At 37.9% G+C, this 19,133-nt stretch overlaps 1 protein-coding gene across 1 annotated transcript in view; it reads left to right on the plus strand.

Annotated features, from left to right (window-relative positions):
- Positions 1 to 18,665, plus strand: part of LOC115922298 (cGMP-dependent 3',5'-cyclic phosphodiesterase-like) — a 65,785-nt gene extending 47,120 nt beyond the window's left edge. The window contains exons 8-21 of the mRNA XM_030980929.1: positions 1,389 to 1,452; positions 2,795 to 2,855; positions 5,133 to 5,196; positions 5,660 to 5,776; positions 6,783 to 6,821; positions 8,068 to 8,141; positions 10,088 to 10,165; positions 10,880 to 11,002; positions 11,746 to 11,939; positions 13,213 to 13,300; positions 13,789 to 13,911; positions 14,525 to 14,737; positions 16,710 to 16,855; positions 17,488 to 18,665. Coding sequence (XP_030836789.1) covers positions 1,389 to 1,452; positions 2,795 to 2,855; positions 5,133 to 5,196; positions 5,660 to 5,776; positions 6,783 to 6,821; positions 8,068 to 8,141; positions 10,088 to 10,165; positions 10,880 to 11,002; positions 11,746 to 11,939; positions 13,213 to 13,300; positions 13,789 to 13,911; positions 14,525 to 14,737; positions 16,710 to 16,855; positions 17,488 to 17,758 — 1,655 coding nt within the window. The 3' untranslated portion in view covers positions 17,759 to 18,665. The remainder of the gene's footprint in view (positions 1 to 1,388; positions 1,453 to 2,794; positions 2,856 to 5,132; positions 5,197 to 5,659; positions 5,777 to 6,782; positions 6,822 to 8,067; positions 8,142 to 10,087; positions 10,166 to 10,879; positions 11,003 to 11,745; positions 11,940 to 13,212; positions 13,301 to 13,788; positions 13,912 to 14,524; positions 14,738 to 16,709; positions 16,856 to 17,487) is intronic.
- Positions 18,666 to 19,133: the final 468 nt, after the last annotated feature.

The raw sequence follows: 19,133 nt of genomic DNA on the forward strand, positions 1-19,133 counted from the left end.
TTTACAAGCTCTGCTTTTCTATAGGTTCCTGCACATTTCACAGTTTGTACTTTTGTCTGGGTTTCCTTTAAATGATATTAGTTGTCAAACAAATGTGATGATTACCTTGTCAATTAATATAATCATCTTTTTGTTAATTATGAAACAATATGTATTTTATGTATGTTTTGTTATCTGTATTATTTCTGCATGTGAAATGTGAAATCAATAAACTCAAACTCAAACTCAAACTCAAACTCAAACTCAAACTCAAAAGGAAGATTGTCTCAAGTTTATTTGTTCCACATTTTATATATAGACAGACATATAAAATAGAAATTATATATACAGTCAAACCTGCTTTAGTGACCACCTGTCTACAAAGACCACATTTTTGTTTCCCTTGTAAATGGTTTCTCATTAAAACATGTACTATAGGCACCTGTCTATAAAGAACACCTGCCTATAAAGACCACTTTCTTGTCTCACTTGGGTGGTCTTTGTAGACAGGTTTCACTGTTTATGCATGTAGTATGAGCATGTCTCAATTATACTCAATTTATATGATAGATTACCAGTAAGTAGAATGTGAGGAACTTATTGAAAAGCAGTGCTTGTATATTATAGGTTCCTGATAAAATAGACAGTGCAGATGAAAAACCCTGTTATGCTGGGGTTTTAACTACCACCAGGATTATAACATTAATATTCGTCCTCACTCGATTCTGATTTAAGTTATTTTGACTTTTGTGTTATTACTTTTGTGTTATTTAGTACACATCTGTTTATTTCTCATTCGTACTTAATACTCTTCAGATTTGGTTTTCATTACAGTGGCCTACAGTTGTCATATTATATGGATTCATGTGTTGCAAATTAATTTATCATATTTCTTCTCCTTTTCAACTAATTTCCATTTTCATTATCCCACTTGATTTTGTTGCAGATGATGTTCTTTCCAATTGTTTTATTTTTTTCATTGATTCAAATTACAGTAAAGCAATTACTTTATATAGAGTTTGTTTAAATAGAATCATAGGGAGAGAGACAGTGATAGATAGAAGAAATTTATCATTATTATTGTTATTGTTATCTTAGATATACACAAAATTATAAACATGTTTATTCATTTACACTTCTCTATGCTAATTTGTTTTCACTATCATATTTGTCTTCTTCTTTATTTATGATGTATGTTTTGTTTTCATGTTGATGGGATCATGTTTACAAGTTGTACCAGACTTTTTATGATCCCACCATACTTACATTAATCTTTTCTTCTTTGCATATTTGCTTGTACCATTTAATTGTTTTTGAATATTTTGTGTCATGCCTTATACATGTTTTTAAAATTGAGATGTGGAAATTCATTATATTCAATTCAAATTAATTAATTGTCTGATCTACAGATGATGTGTACGTACTCCTGAGAGAGATCATGCAAGAAGCAAGGAACTTAACTCAGGCTGAAAGGTAAGACTAGCAGTGATAATGATATGATATTTGATGATGACTTTTTTACCTGACTGCGAAGGAAGCATGTATATTCTTATACGTAAACAACCAGCAGACCAACGGTTTAAGTCATTTCTGAGGGATTTGGTAATGAGGCTTTCACATATACATTCCGGGGCCCGTCATCGAGTAAAAACTGACGTTTTTGGAATTTTCGGCTGGTAGCCTGCTGGCTCCTGTACAGTTCCTACAGGCGCCGGGACATTTTTACCAGCTGTACGGGCGCCTTGGTGCTAAGTTGGCTGCTCCCAATTCTCTTGGCATTTTTATCTGGCCGTGAGGCAGTAGAAAGCCTGTAAAGGGCCTGTGGGGCACCGTACAGGTCCCGTGCGGTGCCCAAACGGCCCCTCACAATTTTTTCTCTCAATTCTCAATGGAGGCGCGGATGTCAGAGGACACATAGTTCAGTGCACCTGTTCATCGGACGGAGCCCGTAAGCTTACCGGCCGGCACCTGGCTGGCACTCAGCCAGCTAAATTTACGGGCGCCTACCATTTTTACTCGACCAATTTATTTTCACCGGGCGCCGCAGAATATGTGACCATGCATGCCGGTAGAAATGAAAATCGGAAGGGTCCTGATTGGTCTCTAATATCCACAGCATGCCGCCGGGTAGGGAAAATCATACAGGGCCAGGTGTATATATGTGACCTAGGCATAATGAGGATTAATGTCTTACCAAAGGGAAAGGCGCCGTGACTTGGTTTCAAACTCGGAACCTCCTTGTTTCAAGACCACTGCTCTTCCACTGAGCCATCACGCCTCCTCAACTATAGTCATGACATTTGATAATATTAAGAAAGCCTTTAGAAGCAGGGACGGATTTTGAAAAAGAATCTTATAATTATTTTTACAAAAATCATATCATCAATATGTTGCAAAAGATATTAAACTTTTAGAATAGAATTTGTGCACATGTATCTGTACCCAATCTAGAATTTTAATTTTTGCATTTTTGATGATTTTAATGAATTTGCTATTAAGTACAAACAATTCAGTGAAATTAGAAAATGCTGTTATAACACCATTGACAACTGGACTTTCATATTCCTCATACACAAATCATCTGGTAATCTATGGACTTAATTTGCAGTGGGTTTTTTCAGGAAGTTTATAAAACTCTAAAAGAAATAATGACTTTACCACAGTCCTTGGCCCACTCACATAACCTCTTCATCCTTTCTTTCTTTATAAGAAACAATATATGAGCTTTGAAAAGTATGATATGAGATGATAGCTGCCTCAGTGAAGATAACTTCACTGAAATCTTACATTCATCTTAATGTCCTTTCTTCTTTAGGTGTTCCCTGTTTCTTGTGGAAAATGATGAACTGGTAGCCAAAGTGTTCGACGGCCAGCTGGTGAGAAACATTTTTTCTTTGACCCTTTTTTACCTTTTTTTTAATCAATTTTGTTTACAGGTAGGAAATGAGAGAGTTTCCATGATTCAAACAACTTAGTCAATAGGCGTCATTCAATGACTACAACTTTCACAACATTTGATTATTATAGAAAATTTGTTGTTTTTGTTATTTGGGCTCCTACACTGAAAAATGAACCATTGTGTGTTTTTTCGTTGGTCCATACATGCTCAAACTCTAATGGACTTTGAACAATGATGTACCAAATGTGATAGTACTGTATGAGATGACATATAACCCCTTTGAGCCTCAGGATTTTTTCACAAGTATCATGAATGAACTATCAAAATTGAAATTTGGGGATTTGATTCTTTGTTTCCTTGTTAAATCTGGCTTTAGATGTCTTCCAACAAGTCAGACGAGGTATGTATAGGTACCCCTTTTGTCTTTGGGGCAGTAAAAAAAAAGCAGTTGCCATTTCTCGACCAAACTCACTAGAATGCCTGCATTTTGGGTCACTTTTACCACTCACTGCATGGGTTGTGGTTGAGTAGGAGAAGGTTGAGATCAGGTTAACGTGAGGGAAATGTTGAAGAGTTAGTTTTTTTCTTTGTAATATTGATTTCTTTTGATTTTGTGCAGTATGAAGCATGTGTGTGCTGCAACACATGGTCTACTGACAGTTGCCCTGGGTTAGGGAGTAAAAACGGTGGAGATATTTTTATTCTTTTTTCTTCTTCAAATCTTGGTTTCTTTCGAAGAGCTAGTATGAAGCATGTAGGTGCTTTGACAAATGGCTCTCAGTTTTATTGGTAGTGATGGTTATTTACCTGACTGCTAAGAATGCATAAATGCTTGTTAGTAAGCGACCATAGGACCGTCCTATAGTGTAGGCTTATTTTAGCATTAGACTTGGGTTATGCTATGGTCACATTACCCAAAAGTAGCCTGCTCGGCGGCCGAGCGGCGAGTTTTTAACCAATTCTGCCCGGCGGCTGCCCGGCCACCGAGCGGCGACCGGCCAGTCACCGCTCGTTGTTAGGGCATCGCTCGGTCGCCGCTGAAGTTTTAGCGCGGAGTTAAAATTTGGGCGGCGCCTGCCCACTTTTCACCCGCCGCCCAAAATACGCTCGGTGCCTGGGCGGTCGCCGCCCGGGCACCGAACTAATCGCTGGGCGATGCCTAATTCCAGCAGCGACCGAGCAGGCTACTGATCGGTCGGTCGCTGCTCTAATTTGTGACCATAGCTTTAGAGGGATAGATTTAGGGTAAGGGTTAGGTTAGGTATTGCATTTGGTCTAGACTCAGTTGAATTTAGGAATTCTGTTTAATAGTATACAAATATTGACTGCTTTGAGGGGAACGTTTACAATTCTTGCTCAAGGTGATCTCAAAGCTGTACTGTGCCCGGAGGACAGTGTACAGTGGCCATACAAATAAGCAGTCAATATTTGTTATATATATGTACCCCATTGATCCCAAGTGTCAATTTTTAAAAAGAGATTTGAAACCACTATGCCATATAAAGTAATTATTTTTACAGTCAAAAGAGATTTACCCTTCAAAGAGCATTGTGGGTGTCTCAACGTGTGTATCCAACGTTAATTCACGTGCAATCATTGTGCCCTTGCAATTTTGGCTATGCTGCCCAGCTTTTAAAAGTGAATTTCATGCCTGCAGTCAGAGTTCTAGAATCTTCATAACCAGTATCTTGTGTGGATATTGATCATGCGTCCTACAGCCAGCATGTGGTTTCTTTGGTAAAGCTAGTTAAGGCAATCTGAATTTTTGAGAAATTATGTGAATATAAAATCTAAGATTTCAGAAGCTTTTGTCCAGATTCACTTCACCTGCTTGTGTTTTTTATGACAGGTTCTTCTTGCTGTGTATATGCAAGTTTAATAATGAAGGAGTGTCTGTTTGTGTTTTATCACTCGCACAGAATGGTTTATAGTGATTATTGCTTGCTTTAATTGCCAATTGGCTCTGTGAACACTTTTGAACGACCGTTGCAAGATTCAAATTAACATTAATTCACTAAAACACCACACAAAATCTTATACATACATGTAATGTGAAAGTTGACCTAGCTGTTAAACATCCCAGTTCATCATTATGGGAGAAAGTAAGAATGTATACTAGTCTAATTGCAAAGTACTTTTCCATTACTACATGTAAATTACCTGTAGTAACAAAGTGTTTTGACTCGGAATGCTGATGTGAGTATTTTTACAATGGAACGTCTCCTTCTAACGCATACTCATTTTTCATTGACAGGAATCGGGAGACGAAGTACGGATACCAATCACACATGGCATTGCGGGCCATGTAGCCAGTACAGGTGAGAATTAGTTGTCATAGTGTGAACACTTCCGCCTTGATTTATTGTATAATTGCTTCTTCACTAGATATTCTGTCTACTACGCTGACATTCTCATCGTAATTTCAATAGATTTGCTTGTTTCACACATGACTACCAGTAGTTATACCGATATTTCTTTTTGAAGATTAGAGACTAAAAAATGTGTTAAAATGATGAAATCAGAAATATTCATACTTATTGGTCACTTTGTGATGGATAGTTACATATTGCATTTGCATTTAAATTGTATTCCTTATGTAATCCAGTTATCTTTATGATGATATATATATATGTTCTTCCATTTGTATTTATATACATTTTTTTGCCATTGGATGAGAGAGAGAGAGAGAAATTAATTAAACTGATACAGAAGTTCCTGTACACCTTGTTATATATCATCCTTTACTGATTGAGTATGCTGCCCTCATTGTTCCGCACGCAGGTAAAATCTTGAACATCAAGGATGCCTACTCTCACCCTCTGTTCTACCGAGGAGTGGACGATAGCACTGGATTCAGGACCAAGAACATCCTATGTTTCCCGATCAGAGATGGACCAAGTATGCAACTCTTTCTAGTCTCTTCAATCTCACACTTTAAAGTAGTCACCTGAAGAAAATTCACAACAACTGATAATTATGGACAAATTATATATGGATGGAAAGATTTTCTCTTGAAAAACATGAATAATTTGCTGAAAAATCATATAGATACCATGGAAAGGCATAAAATGCAATTTTGTTGCTAGTTGTGTCTCGCATGTGACGTCACAAATCTTGACACTCTACGGAGGACCGCTGAAAACAACAGAAAATCTTGATCTCTAAATTAACATTTTGGGGAGATGATTACTGCGGGCCCCGAACATATTTTGAAGAGGGAAGTTGTTATATTTGATCACAGTAAGGCCTTTCCTTCGCAATGATATGAATTTTGCAATCAATTCAAAACACTTTTGATTCTTTGGGTGACTACTTTAAAAACTAATCTTGAGCTCTGGTGTGGGAATCGTATTTTTAGAGAAAATTGCCATGATTTATTCTGGATTGTTTATCCTACATTAGATTGGTTGTTTGAACCATTAAAATTAAAAAAAATGCACTAAAAAATTACTAGGCATCGCCTTCGATAAAAACCGCAACTCCCATTTGCACATAGTGACCTGTGTGAAGCACATGGTTTCGGCCCTACTTACCCTATTTCCTTATCTTTCTACGCTCATTACTCAGCCGACTCACAAGTAGGTCTTATTCTCAATTATTGTGGAGATTATTCCCCTTGCATTGTCTACAAAAGAAATGATCTCTAAAAAAATTGATTGAATTTGGGTTGTTTTTCAAGTAGAATTTGTTTTCCTTTTTTTTAAAAAGAAAAGCATTACTTGTATGCAAAGCAAAGAAAGGTATAGTTAGTTGTATATGCTCGTTAATTTTTCAAACTCATATTTTTTTTTGGATAAATGAAGGCAAAATTTGATATTTTGTTCTCATCAATCATCATTTAGCTGATTATATGTATGTTTGTGTTTTTATGCACTTACAATTCTCCTTTGTGTTTTTTTCACAGCTGTCGTTGGAATTGCCGAACTATGCAATAAAGTCAGTGGTAAGTTCGAATAATGCAAGTAGCAGAGTTTCTGAAGTAAATAGTCTTTACTTCATATTTCTTGGTCTCAATTTAAAAAAACGTTTCCTTATCTGCTCCTTTTTCTTCCTACGTTCTCTTACTTTTTTCTTTCCTCTCTTTTTTGGGGGGCCAGCGTTTTTTTTTTTTGGGGGGGGGGGGGGGTGACTGCCCTAGATAATGCCTTACCTTACTTTGGGCCAGTTGGGCACTAGTGCATAAACTGTGCTATCTGTCATATATTTGTTTCATTATAATGTGCGTAATAAACTAGTGATTGGTTTAGCCTCATGAGGTTAGGCCCATGTCTTGCATTGGCGAAAACAAAATAGTTTTACGTCACTCCATTGCATAAACTCTGTTGTTATGGTGGAGGAATCCCTTCAAGATCTGTATATAAAAAAAATTCTTCCTGTATGTAGAAACTGTAAGAGGCATTGATCCGCGTAACAGTCCGTGTTTATTTTTAAGAATACAACTTTTGTCAGCAAAATACAACTTTTGGGATTAAAGAATACAGTTTTTGAACTCCAGAGGTTGGCAGGTCTGCTGTATTATGATTAAATATGACGGACATTTATTCTTCTACTTTAAGGATATGGGGGGCGGGCTTTTTGGAAGATGAATCATTCTGCCCATTCATCTTGCTGAAGGCTTTTGATTTTTAACCCAGATTTGTCTCCTGAATGTATGTAAGAGTTTAATAAAACCTTGGGACTAACCTTGGGCTGGGCTATCAAAGGGAAGTTCCGTTACTCCAGAGATTCACTTGTCATGAGCCTTGAAGATAAATGAAACTTTGAAAGACGACAGGTCTTTGGGATGAAGAATTTATGGATAGACAGATCGCAAGGAACCTTCGGTGTAGCAAACCGCATAATTGAATAGTTTCAGGAATTTCAAACTTTGTACCTGTACAGGGCTCTGTTTCATATAAATTGTTATTAATAACAAGTTACAATAACTGTTATAAGTTACCGAAATGGTTGCATTTGATTGGCTGAGAGCAAATTCGTGACGGGAATTTAGCATTTGTTATTGATGAAAAGTTTAATGAAACAGGGCCTTGACCCAATAACAGACAGGACCACAAACAAAAAATCAACCTAGGAATGTAATCCACTTACACAAATGTATTTATTCTAATAGTGAGAAATATTTGGATTAAACAACAATGATTATTTGAGGGACCTTGGTTGTCTCTTTTTTGTTTTGTTACCTGCTCCAGGTTTGTTCTTCACAAAACACGACGAAGATGTGGCATCTGCCTTTTCCATCTACTGTGGCATCAGTATTGTACATGTGAGTTACTGCCTTTTATCACTCATTGTTCTTATGTGTATATTATCTACTTTAATGAGTTTCTACCTTTTATCATAATAGCTGCAGCAGAAAATCGTGACTTAGTTTCATCTAATACTTTGTACAGCTGCACTAATGACGCATGTATGGATTCCGTAAAGTATATAAAGTAAAGGAATAACACATTCTATGCTCACTTGAATCCCGCATTGCACTAAGGATAAGCTACAATGAACGTTGTCATCAAAAACAGCAATATGTATTCGTTTTTCAAGAGAATTTTGGTATGTAATCAAGTTTTTTAGTCATTTGATGTTGGTTAATTTTTTTTTTTACCAGTTGCTGTGTATAGAGTGGTGGGATTCAGTCAAGAAGATCAATTGGAAATGTTTTTATGACAACAGAATGATTCGTGAGAGGCTGTAAGGCCCTTTAAAGATAAAGAAGAAAGAAAAAGGGTGACGCACTTAGGTGTGCACCACCACCTCCTCATCATTAGTCCCGTCTTTATCTGCTCGAGATTGCCAAATATCCCGCTATTTGAACTATCCAGATCGCAAATTATCCAGTTAACTTGCGTCTTCATCAGCCCGAAATTGCAATTAGCGGATATTTGGTCGAGATAATCATCCCAAGGTATCTTGGGCTAGTTTGCAAAATATCCTGCTACTTGGCGAAATATCCCGCTAGTTGTCCGGTGCGTCTTCACCAGCCCAAAGACTAACGCTGAGCAAAATATCTCGAGCTCGAGTTTCAAGTTTCGAGGTCAAGTCTCGAGCTGATGAAGACGCGATTTGTAACTTCAGGATTATTTCCCGAATCAGAAATAGCGGGCCATTTGGCAATCTCGAGCTGATGAGGACAGGCCTATTGTGAAATGTTGCCTTCCCTTGGTTACTTAAGATCCAATCATTATGGGACGAAGAACTCTAATTCCTGAGATGTCCGCCTACTTCCTGCGAAAGTTTGGTGGATGTTGGAACAAGTTGAGTGCATTAATAGCTCTTTGAGATTGTTCTACCAAGACTGAGAGTGACGGGGTAGTCGTGCTGGATCTACAAGGAAAAGAGAGGGGAAATGCCTTTGTGTCCGAGAGAAAGAGGGCGACAAGCGGGCCGGTAAAAGAATTAAATGAAGTTAATGAATGAAGATTAATGAAGAATTTCTTCCTCAACCTACTTGAAGGTGATGACGATGGCTGGAATGTGAGATGCAGGACTGCTATTGGAAATCAAAGAAGAAGAAGAGGGCCAGGAGTGTAGTGTCTGAGAGACGAGTGCTATACACGAACCTACTATTATTATCATTGTTATTAATGATGTCACTTTATCTGTGTTGCTTTTTCGAAAATTTGGACAATATAATTTTATTAAATAATTGGCAATAATGCATTACAGTTGTTATCTTTTTTATGTTTCTTATACACCTGCTAATATATTTGTGTCCTTACTCTATCACATGTATCCTAATTCAGTTGAGTTAAAAATAAAATGAAAAAATTGGTTTATAGATACCATAACATATTTCTAATGAAATTAATGCTTTTTTTTTCCCCTTCTCATTTTACTTCTTTTTCTCATTGATCTTTGTCTCTGTGATGTCACTACTTTCTTTCATATTTTTATACTAAGTATGTATACTAACTCATTTATTTTTTTCCATATTTCAACCCTTTTTTATTTTTAACCCTCACACTGCCAACAGTATCAACCTTTTTCCCAAATACAGCGTTCAAAGACGAGTTGATCATAGGTCATTTATTCTTTGCTTAACATTACAAAACAATATTTAATCAACTATATCTAACTTCACAGGTCATAAATTGGTTTAAGAATTCATGAAGAAAGACACACATTTCAATCTGTCTAGATATATAGTCCATTTTATTTTCAATATTAGATATTAAAGATTTACAACAATGTATTTCATTATATTTATCTTTTCAGAGTTTGCTATACAAGAAGATGAAGGACGCTCAATACCGCAGCACATTGGCCAATGAGCTTATGATGTACCATATGGAGGTAGGTTTATATATCATGTAATCTGGTGACTTCTCAATGCTAGCTGTCAGCTTGAATGAGTGGATGTACAACCCTAATGACCCAGGTTGGACTTGGAATATTAAGTCTCGGACTCCTAGGACTTGGAATCCTAAAACTTGGGATCCTAAGGCTTGGAATCCTAAGACTTGGGATCCTAAGACTTGGGATCCTAAGACTTGGGATCCTAAGACTTGGGATCCTAAGACTTGGGATCCTCAGACTTGGACTCCTAAGACTTGGGATCCTAAGACTTGGACGCCTAAGACTTGTAATCCTCAGACTTGGACTTCTAAGACTAGGGATCCTAATACTTGGAATCCTAAGACTTGGGATCCTAAGAATAGGGATCCTAATACTTGGGATCCTAAGACTTGGAATCCTAAGACTTGGGATCCTAAGATTTGGAATCCTAAGACTTGGGATCCTAAGAATTGGACTCCTAGGAATATTGAGCTCTAGTGCTCTAGTTATAAGTGATGAAAGCAGGTTTAAGGAGGTTATTTAAGCAGGTTTCAACAATTGTAATGATCCTGGACCATCATATCAAGAGCTGTATAACAACTAAATAATTCATACCCTTACCAAGTTTTGTAATTGTTTAAGGAATGTTGATATATGGTGGTAGTTGTCCTAGAATATCATGAGGATGTAAGGTTAAAAAATTTCATTTTGTTTTGATCCCTTTGTCTACAGGTCGGGGATGACGAGTCGAAGATTCTCCTGAGCAGCGAAATCCCGTCAATCAAACAGTTCAGTCCCCGGATGTCAAATTTCACATATTCCCCTCGCAGTATTCCAGACTCGGACACATTGAAGGTATGCTCATCGACATTCCACGAGCAGGGTGGTGGTAGTGATGATATCGGTTGTGAGGATAATGATTGATGATTGGGATGGTGATGAGGATGAGAATGTGAAGATTGTTCTGATTGGTTGGAGTGAGGATAATGATGATTAAGGTAACAGATGCTAAATGTTAATGTAATAGATGATGCTGTGTTGGTGGTGGTGGTGGTGGTTAGGGAGAGGAGGATGTTGTATTTGGGGATGGTGGTGATGGTGGTGGTGGTGGTGGTGGTGGTGGTGGTGGTGGTGGTGGTGGTGGTGGTGGTGGTGGTGGTGGTGGTGGTGGTGGTGGTGGTGGTGGTGGTGGTGGTGGTGGTGGTGGTGGTGGTGGTGGTGGTGGTGGTGGTGGTGGTGGTGGTGGTGGTGGTGGTGGTGGTGGTGGTGGTGGTGGTGGTGGTGGTGGTGGTGGTGGTGGTGGTGGTGGTGGTGGTGGTGGTGGTGGTGGTGGTGGTGAGGAGGAAGATGGTGATGAAAGATGATGGTGATGATGATGATGATGGTGATGGTGATGGTGATGGTGATGGTGATGGTGATGGTGATGATGATGATGATGATGATGATGACGATGATGATGATGATGATGATGATGATGACGATGATGATGATGATGATGATGATGATGATGAAGTAGATGATGATGATGATGAAGATTATGATGATGATGATAATGATAAATTATGATTCCTGAACATATTTCCCTCTCACGTTTCCAGGCGTGCATGTGTATGTTTGACGACATGAATATGATCAACCGCTGGCGAATCAACCGAAGAACCCTGGCAAAGTTCTGCATGCTGGTCAAGAGGGGCTACAGGGACCCGCCGTACCACAACTGGTACCATGCCTTCACCGTTGGTCACTTTTGCTATCTTCTCTACAAGAATATGGACTCCCTCAAAGTCCTCACGTAAGTTCCTGATGTAATCGTAAATTAAAGTGACTCGGTAACATTGTTGAAGGTTGATGAAAAAAATTGCTTAATTTTTGTATAAAATGTTACTTACTATATTCCTTCTACTATAATAACCCTCTGACATGCAAAAAATCCTGAACAAATTCTCAAACCACAAAGATATCTATGGTTTTCTTTGAAGGCGTCGATGTGAGGCACCCTCTAACAGTGATTGACAGTAAATTCTCCCAACCATTTTTGAATTTTCCCAATCGTTTTTCCATGAGAAAAATACATAAAAAAATCTGTCAACACTTCAATGTCTGGAATGGAATGTAGAGCCATTTTATTGCTTTGTGACGATTTACATTCACCTAAAATGTAATTAAATTGTCCTTGTCTTGATGCTGAACAGGTTTTGACAAGTAGCGGAAGAGAAGTAGAATGATATAGTTGGGAGAATTAAGGAATCGATCAGATCAGTTTTTCCCAATTTGTACCATGAATAATGATCCATTTTCACTCAAATTTTCAGATTATCTTTAATTGTACATCTAGCATTGAAGTCACTACCTTAGCACCACTATCTCTCATCTGAACAATGTTACAAAGTCCCTTTAATCTTGGATATAGTGCAGAATTCTTTGTGATGCCCCCTTCCCCCGACTATTATCACCAAAGCAACTTCTACCCTGATGAGGTGCAGTATATATCATTACCCCGGTCATCAGATTCAGGCTTGCCCACACCCAATGTAGGGACATTCTTCACTCCCTGGGGAGCATTTCAATTCTGTAGGATGATATTGTGGGCAACCTAGATTGATGATTGTCCTAAATGTATCATTGTCTCTGGGGTACTTGTACTACATGGTGAGAGCTGTCTGGATAGCAGCTGTCCTGGGTATCATTTTCTCTGTGACAAGTAATAATTATGATAATAATAACATACATTTATAATACACCTGGATGGACAGCGGCAAATGTAGATCAACCTCTTGCCAAAAGACGTTAGTGCCGGTTCGGGATTTGAACCTTGTACCTTGCGATCTACACTGCGGTAACTTATCTACTAGACCACAACACCTGAATATTTCCATTATTTACTTTTGAGAAGTTCTTAATTAAAAATGAACAACTGGTGATGAGCAACATTAGGTGTACTTTTTGTTTGAGACGTTTCTTCTGAGAATTGGGTGTTGTCTGTATTTAGCATGGGGGAAAGAGAGTTCAGTGTTCAATGAGTTGAGATATCAACCAACTTTTGTTTGGATATTGTGATTTTACAGTGAGATTGAGGTGTTTGCGTTGTTTGTGGCCTGTCTGTGCCATGACTTGGATCACAGAGGAACAAACAACAGCTTCCAAGTTCACTCGGTAAGATACCAAAAATATTCTGCTTTATTCATGCAAATATATGCAAATATATGATAATATATATGATAATTACTTTTGTGCATGTTTTTGAGGAAGAAAAAAATGTTTGTTGGGATACTTTCTTTTTGGAAACTTGGCATACGTCCTGAATGATATGTAAGCTAATAAAACAAATATTTATATAAACTTGTTTAGTTACCACTACACCAATACAATAAAAATACAGTGGTAAGCATAGATTATTTGGATATATGTGCATTTATCGAATGCAAATTTCTGCTAGTGTCAATCAATAGTATTACACTTTGTAACACCATGGCAAAGATTCATTTTCTACTCTAGAGTAATATCAATGTCCTTTGTATCTCAAACAGAAATCATTGGTGAATTTATTGGTAAAAGGGTTTGATCATGTTATTGGCATCGAAAGCCCACATTGAAATGTACATGTTGACAAACTTGTTCTCTTGTTTGTTTGGTTGCTATAGCAATCAGTACTGGCGGCTCTCTACAGCTCTGAAGGTTCAGTCATGGAGAGACATCACTTTGCTCAGGCCATGTGCATCGTCAACACAGAGGGATGCAACATCTTTGAGAACCTCAACAGAGACGTAAGATCAATTATGTTTCGCTCTCTCTCCCACCCTCCCCCTCGGTATCTCTTTCTCTCTCCTCCCCCCCCCCCCTCTCTCTCTCTCTCTCTCTCTCTTCCTCTCTCTCTCTCTCAGTCCTGCCCTTTTTGTCATTTCTCAATCTCTTTCTCATTCTCTTTTCTCTTGAGCTCTTTGTTTCTCTATATATTTTTCTCCCTCTCTAAATGTGTAGGCCCCCTAGTTTCCTTTGAAGATGAGTTGTGCTATATTGTATTCATAGAACACGTACCCACTGGCCTTTTAAGATGTATTTGAAGGGTTCAATGCATTTCTTTTAGTGTCGTACCATTACATATGTTGGATATCATTTCTACATGTATGTATAAGTGATATATTGAAAGAAGAAAAAAAAAGTAGGTGTAGAAAATGATGTTGATTACATTAAAAAAATTGTTGATAAAGGAAGACAATAAAAAAAGAGCAAAAGAATGGATTATAGACTTTAAGGAGGTTTTTAGAAAAAGAAAGAAAAAGAAGAGAGTATGAATGAAAGGAAGAAAGAGGAGAGAGAGAAGGACTAATGAAGACAACTCCCCATCATAACTTCTCACGTTCGCCCCCTCATTAACAGGAATATCAGAAGGCCCTCGACCTGGTCCAGGACATCATCCTAGCGACAGACCTGGCCCATCACCTCAGGATCCACAAAGACCTGGAGAAGATGGCTAGGGACGGGTACAACGTGGACGACCCTGAACATCACAAGCTGCTGCTCTGCATGCTCATGACCTGCTGTGACCTTTCAGATCAGACCAAGAACTGGTCCTGGACTAAAAAGATTGCTGTAAGTACTAGCTAGATCGCTCTTCTGTGCGATTGCGGATTATCTGTAAAAGACCTGAGGGGTGTTTCACAAAGATCCTAAGTTGAACTTAACTCGAAGTTGGACTTAACAATTATGGAAAGCCATTAGCATCTTTGAAAATATTTGTTTTAAGTATCTTAAATGGCATAGAATATTGATTCAAATTATCTATTATCAAGGAGATTTCATGTTCTTGATGTAGAATTATGAACAGTCTGAAGTACTTGAATTTTTGCTTCTGAATGTATTTTATTTCAAGGCTACAAATAGCTCTCCATAATGTTTAAGTCCAACTTAAAGTTAAGTTTGATTCAGAATCTTTGTGAAACACCCCCCTCCCCCTGAACAGTTAAATTGAGTAGTACAGTCACACCACAAATATTTAAAGATAATATTAATAATATTGATATTCGTTTAATGGCAACTCAAGTCCCCTCATCCATTGTTGCTGTAGGTCTTTCATGGTCTTCGCTTTTGTCATGTACCAATGAAAAGAGATTTAGTATCAGATAGTGGCAGGGGATGAGTAGGAATTAGAGGCAAGGGTCAGAAAAGGAGAGAACTTGGTAGTGCACCAAACAGAAGAATTTTTAGAAAGAACTGGAAAGATTAAAAGGGGTGTAGAGGGAGAGGAAAGCTTTGAAAGTGTGACATTTTGTACATATATCATGTACGTGTGGTTAGGGGATGAGGTACTATTATGCAGACCTTCCAGAGATAACGTGTTTGGATGTAAATCACTATATGGCTTCTTAAAACCATGAAACGTCAGAGTCATTTGTTGTCTCGTCAGTTTTTGTAAGTGATGCAAAGAAACTTGGAAAACAGGATGATAATGAGTCCATAATTAAAGCCTTTTTGAAGGACGTCCCACATCAGTTTTTGTAAGTGATGCAAGGAAACTTGGAAAACATGATGATAATAAGTCCATAATTAAAGCCTTTTTGAAGGACGTTCCACTGCTCACGTGCGAACAGATATTACTGCAGAATGTCCTTAAGTTCTAAAGTGAAGCCATAAAAGAAATATAGTCCATGTTACGATGAGATTAAGATGGAGTATCACTATTGAACCATTTGCCTCGTAAAAATACCGGTAGAGGCTTCTTAAAACCAGAAAACATCAGTGTAACAAGTCATGTTATTGTTTTGTTAGTAAGTAATTCAAGGAATCTTGGAAAACAGGATGAATTAAACTAAGAAAAGAAGCCTGTTCGAAGGATGTTCCACAACTAACATGCGCACAGATATTACTGCAGAATGTCCTTTAGTTCTAAAGTGAAGCAATTAAAGAGATATAGTCAGCGTGACAATGAGATTAAAGTGACTCGGTATTAACATTGCCTCAGATTCTGAAACAAAATCCTGGATATAGCTTATACTGCAATCACAATTATAAACCTTTAGGTCAGTCAGGAATCCCATGACTGTAAAAAACCAATCGCCTTTCTGATTATCAAGATATATATGATTGCAAATCGAAACTTCATTTTTTTAAAATTTTCCTAACGTTTTTTATAACACTACAGTCTCTTGGGGAAAACAAGTATGGTAAAACCGGTCACTCAAAGATTTTTTGAGGCACTTCATGATCATTTTGAAGCGCAATTTTTTTTAGGCTTCAATATTACACCATATCACAGACACTGATAACATGAAGAGCCATGCATCCCAAATTTAACATTGTTAAACGATGCCTTTAAGATGAAGCATTAATTGCTATTAAACCATTTTGCTTGATCACATTCATTTATATATATATATATATATATATATATATATTTTTTTTTTTCCCCCATTTGCTATGTTTTCTTTATATATATAAATATATGTCTTTAAAAGCTTTTTTTTATATGATTGTATGTTTGATGTAAATTTGCATTTTTAGTCTTTGGACTTTTTGACAAGTCGTGAATAAAACCTCATTTGAATCTTGAATCTTGATCCTGCAGGAGCTGATTTACCACGAGTTCTTCAGCCAGGGAGACCTGGAGAAGGCCATGGGCCTGGAGACACCAGAGATGTTTGATCGAGAGAAGGCTTGTATTCCAGAGCTCCAGATTGGATTCCTGGACCACATAGCTCTACCTCTATACAGGTAAAAACACTAATCAACAATTCAGTAGTCTTTGGATTAAAGCCTCACTGCACTACTTATAGCTACTTGCGCCCTCTATATAGCAAACAATGTCTAATCGGTGACCCTTGGTCCCCCATGATCCTCTTTTTCTTATGTTAATTGAGAGCTGATTTGATGCGAAAACCACCAGCCAGTGACCATGCAGGGAGGTCTAAACCCTCCTGGCCAAAATAGTGCGGTGGGGCTTTAAGTTTCTAAACTGGCAATGCAGAGTGAAATCTGTAATCACTATTTAAATTTGCAAATTGACAATTTCTTTTTGATAAAGAATGTTTGTGTATGGGGGGAATAAATTTGGATTCCATTTTCAATCACCTTTGAGGTGAAGTTTTCATTCCAATTAAAAGCTTATGCTTTTTGTCCAGGAATAAGGTAGAGTCATTCTAGACAGTTTTTGAGTGTCAAGTAACACCGGGCTGGAATGCTCACCAGGTAGTGGAGATTGTGCACACAGTGTATGCAGGCAAGTATTGAATCCAATGACCGGGGTAATAGTATATCTGTAAAGTGCTTAGAGACATTTGTATTAAGTGCTATATAAACGTGAATATTATTATTATTATAACCAACATTTCTTGTATTTCCTGCAGGGTACTGGGCCAGACGTTTCCCCAGACGAAAACCGTGGTGGATGCGGTGGAGACCAACAGGGTGATGTGGACGAAGCTGCGAGACGAGACCAAGCAGAGACGGCTGAGCAGCACCAACTCACTGGACTTCTTCCACATCCAGTTCAAGAGCGAGCTCAACGGAGATAAGATGGCCGAGGAGGACGAAGACGACTGCGAGGAGGAGACAGAGGCCAAAGCGCTCGAAGAGACGGAAGGAGAAAAGATCGATCACAACGAAAATTGCAAGTGATGGCCGGTGATGGTCGCGTGATGTCTTGGACTCGTGGGAGGATAGAGACATCATAATTATCCATGTGATGAGTTATTGGACAAGCATGGCAAGATAGAGAATTTGAGATACGGGCGGTTAAAGTAGAAACCTGCCATTGATGGATTGTAAGTAAGGAGTAAGCAAACTTTAAAGCAAGACGAAAGATGCAGTTCTACTATTCCTAGATCGTCATGACAACTGCACGATATATAGCAGGCTAAAAAAAGCAAATGACACAATTTAAAAATCTTTTTTTTTAGATGAAATGCAACAAGGAGAGAAGCAATTTGGATGCAGTGTACTTAGAGAATTCATCAATAAGAACAGAGAAGGATACCTGGCACAATGATAGATTAGATTGTAAAGGGAATGATTGTTATCGCCATGGTAACAATGGATATCAAACTGAATTGCTGAGGAGATCTAGATACACAATCTTCAACCAACTATACCCAATGTCTTCAGTATCTTAGATCGCATCTCTGCATTTGAAGAGCAGGGAATGGATCGAAGGTTCATCGATATAAAATTTGGATGCAGAAAGGGACGGAAGCTGTGCCAAAGATGTATTCTTCACTACAGGACCCCGTTTCACAAAACTTGTCATCAGTGACAAATGACAGTCTTTGTTATAAGCTATACCATTCCTTGCTTCTGATTGGTTATCAGCAGATTTGTCACTGATTTTTTTTTTTTTGTCATGGAAAAAGGTTGTGTGAAAAAAACCCAGGATAATCACTTCACTGGGTTCACCCCAATGCATTTGTTTGGGAGTGTTATTTTGGTAATACTCTGGTTTAAAACCATGGTGTATGAAGGTTGATGTGAATATTATATACAGTGTCATACAGTACATGTACAACAGTAGCAATGACGGAGAGCAGGATGAGGGAGGGAGCGATAGGGGAGGGGGGGTGAGAGTTAGGGGGGGGGGGCTGGAGGATGTATGTTAGACATGTGTTAGACTTTGTTACCTCTCCTGTTCTAGAATAACCCAGTATTTTTGTGATGGTGGTTGCTTGCCGAGGTTCATCCACATTGCATCGATAGTGACTGAAGGATTCAAATTCTGAAATATCAATGTTGGATTTTATTTAATCTGAATGCTTGTATTATCACAAGGTGATTACAAAATAAAATTATACTATCATATCTTTATTTTTGACTCTTTTACTTTTGCATAGCCTCCTAATATTTAAGCTTCCTTGCACAAATTGATTGTTCTTTCTTACCTTTTGATGGCAAAGGAAATATTTTGATGATTGATAGCTTAACTGCTGTTTGTGTCCATAGTTTTTTTTATAGTTTGTTAATTTTTACAGAAATATAGAGTGAAAAGGAAACTAACTTTAAA

Source organism: Strongylocentrotus purpuratus, unplaced genomic scaffold (assembly GCF_000002235.5).
Source record: "Strongylocentrotus purpuratus isolate Spur 01 unplaced genomic scaffold, Spur_5.0 spur5_scaffold_11, whole genome shotgun sequence".
Lineage (NCBI taxonomy): Eukaryota > Metazoa > Echinodermata > Echinoidea > Camarodonta > Strongylocentrotidae > Strongylocentrotus > Strongylocentrotus purpuratus.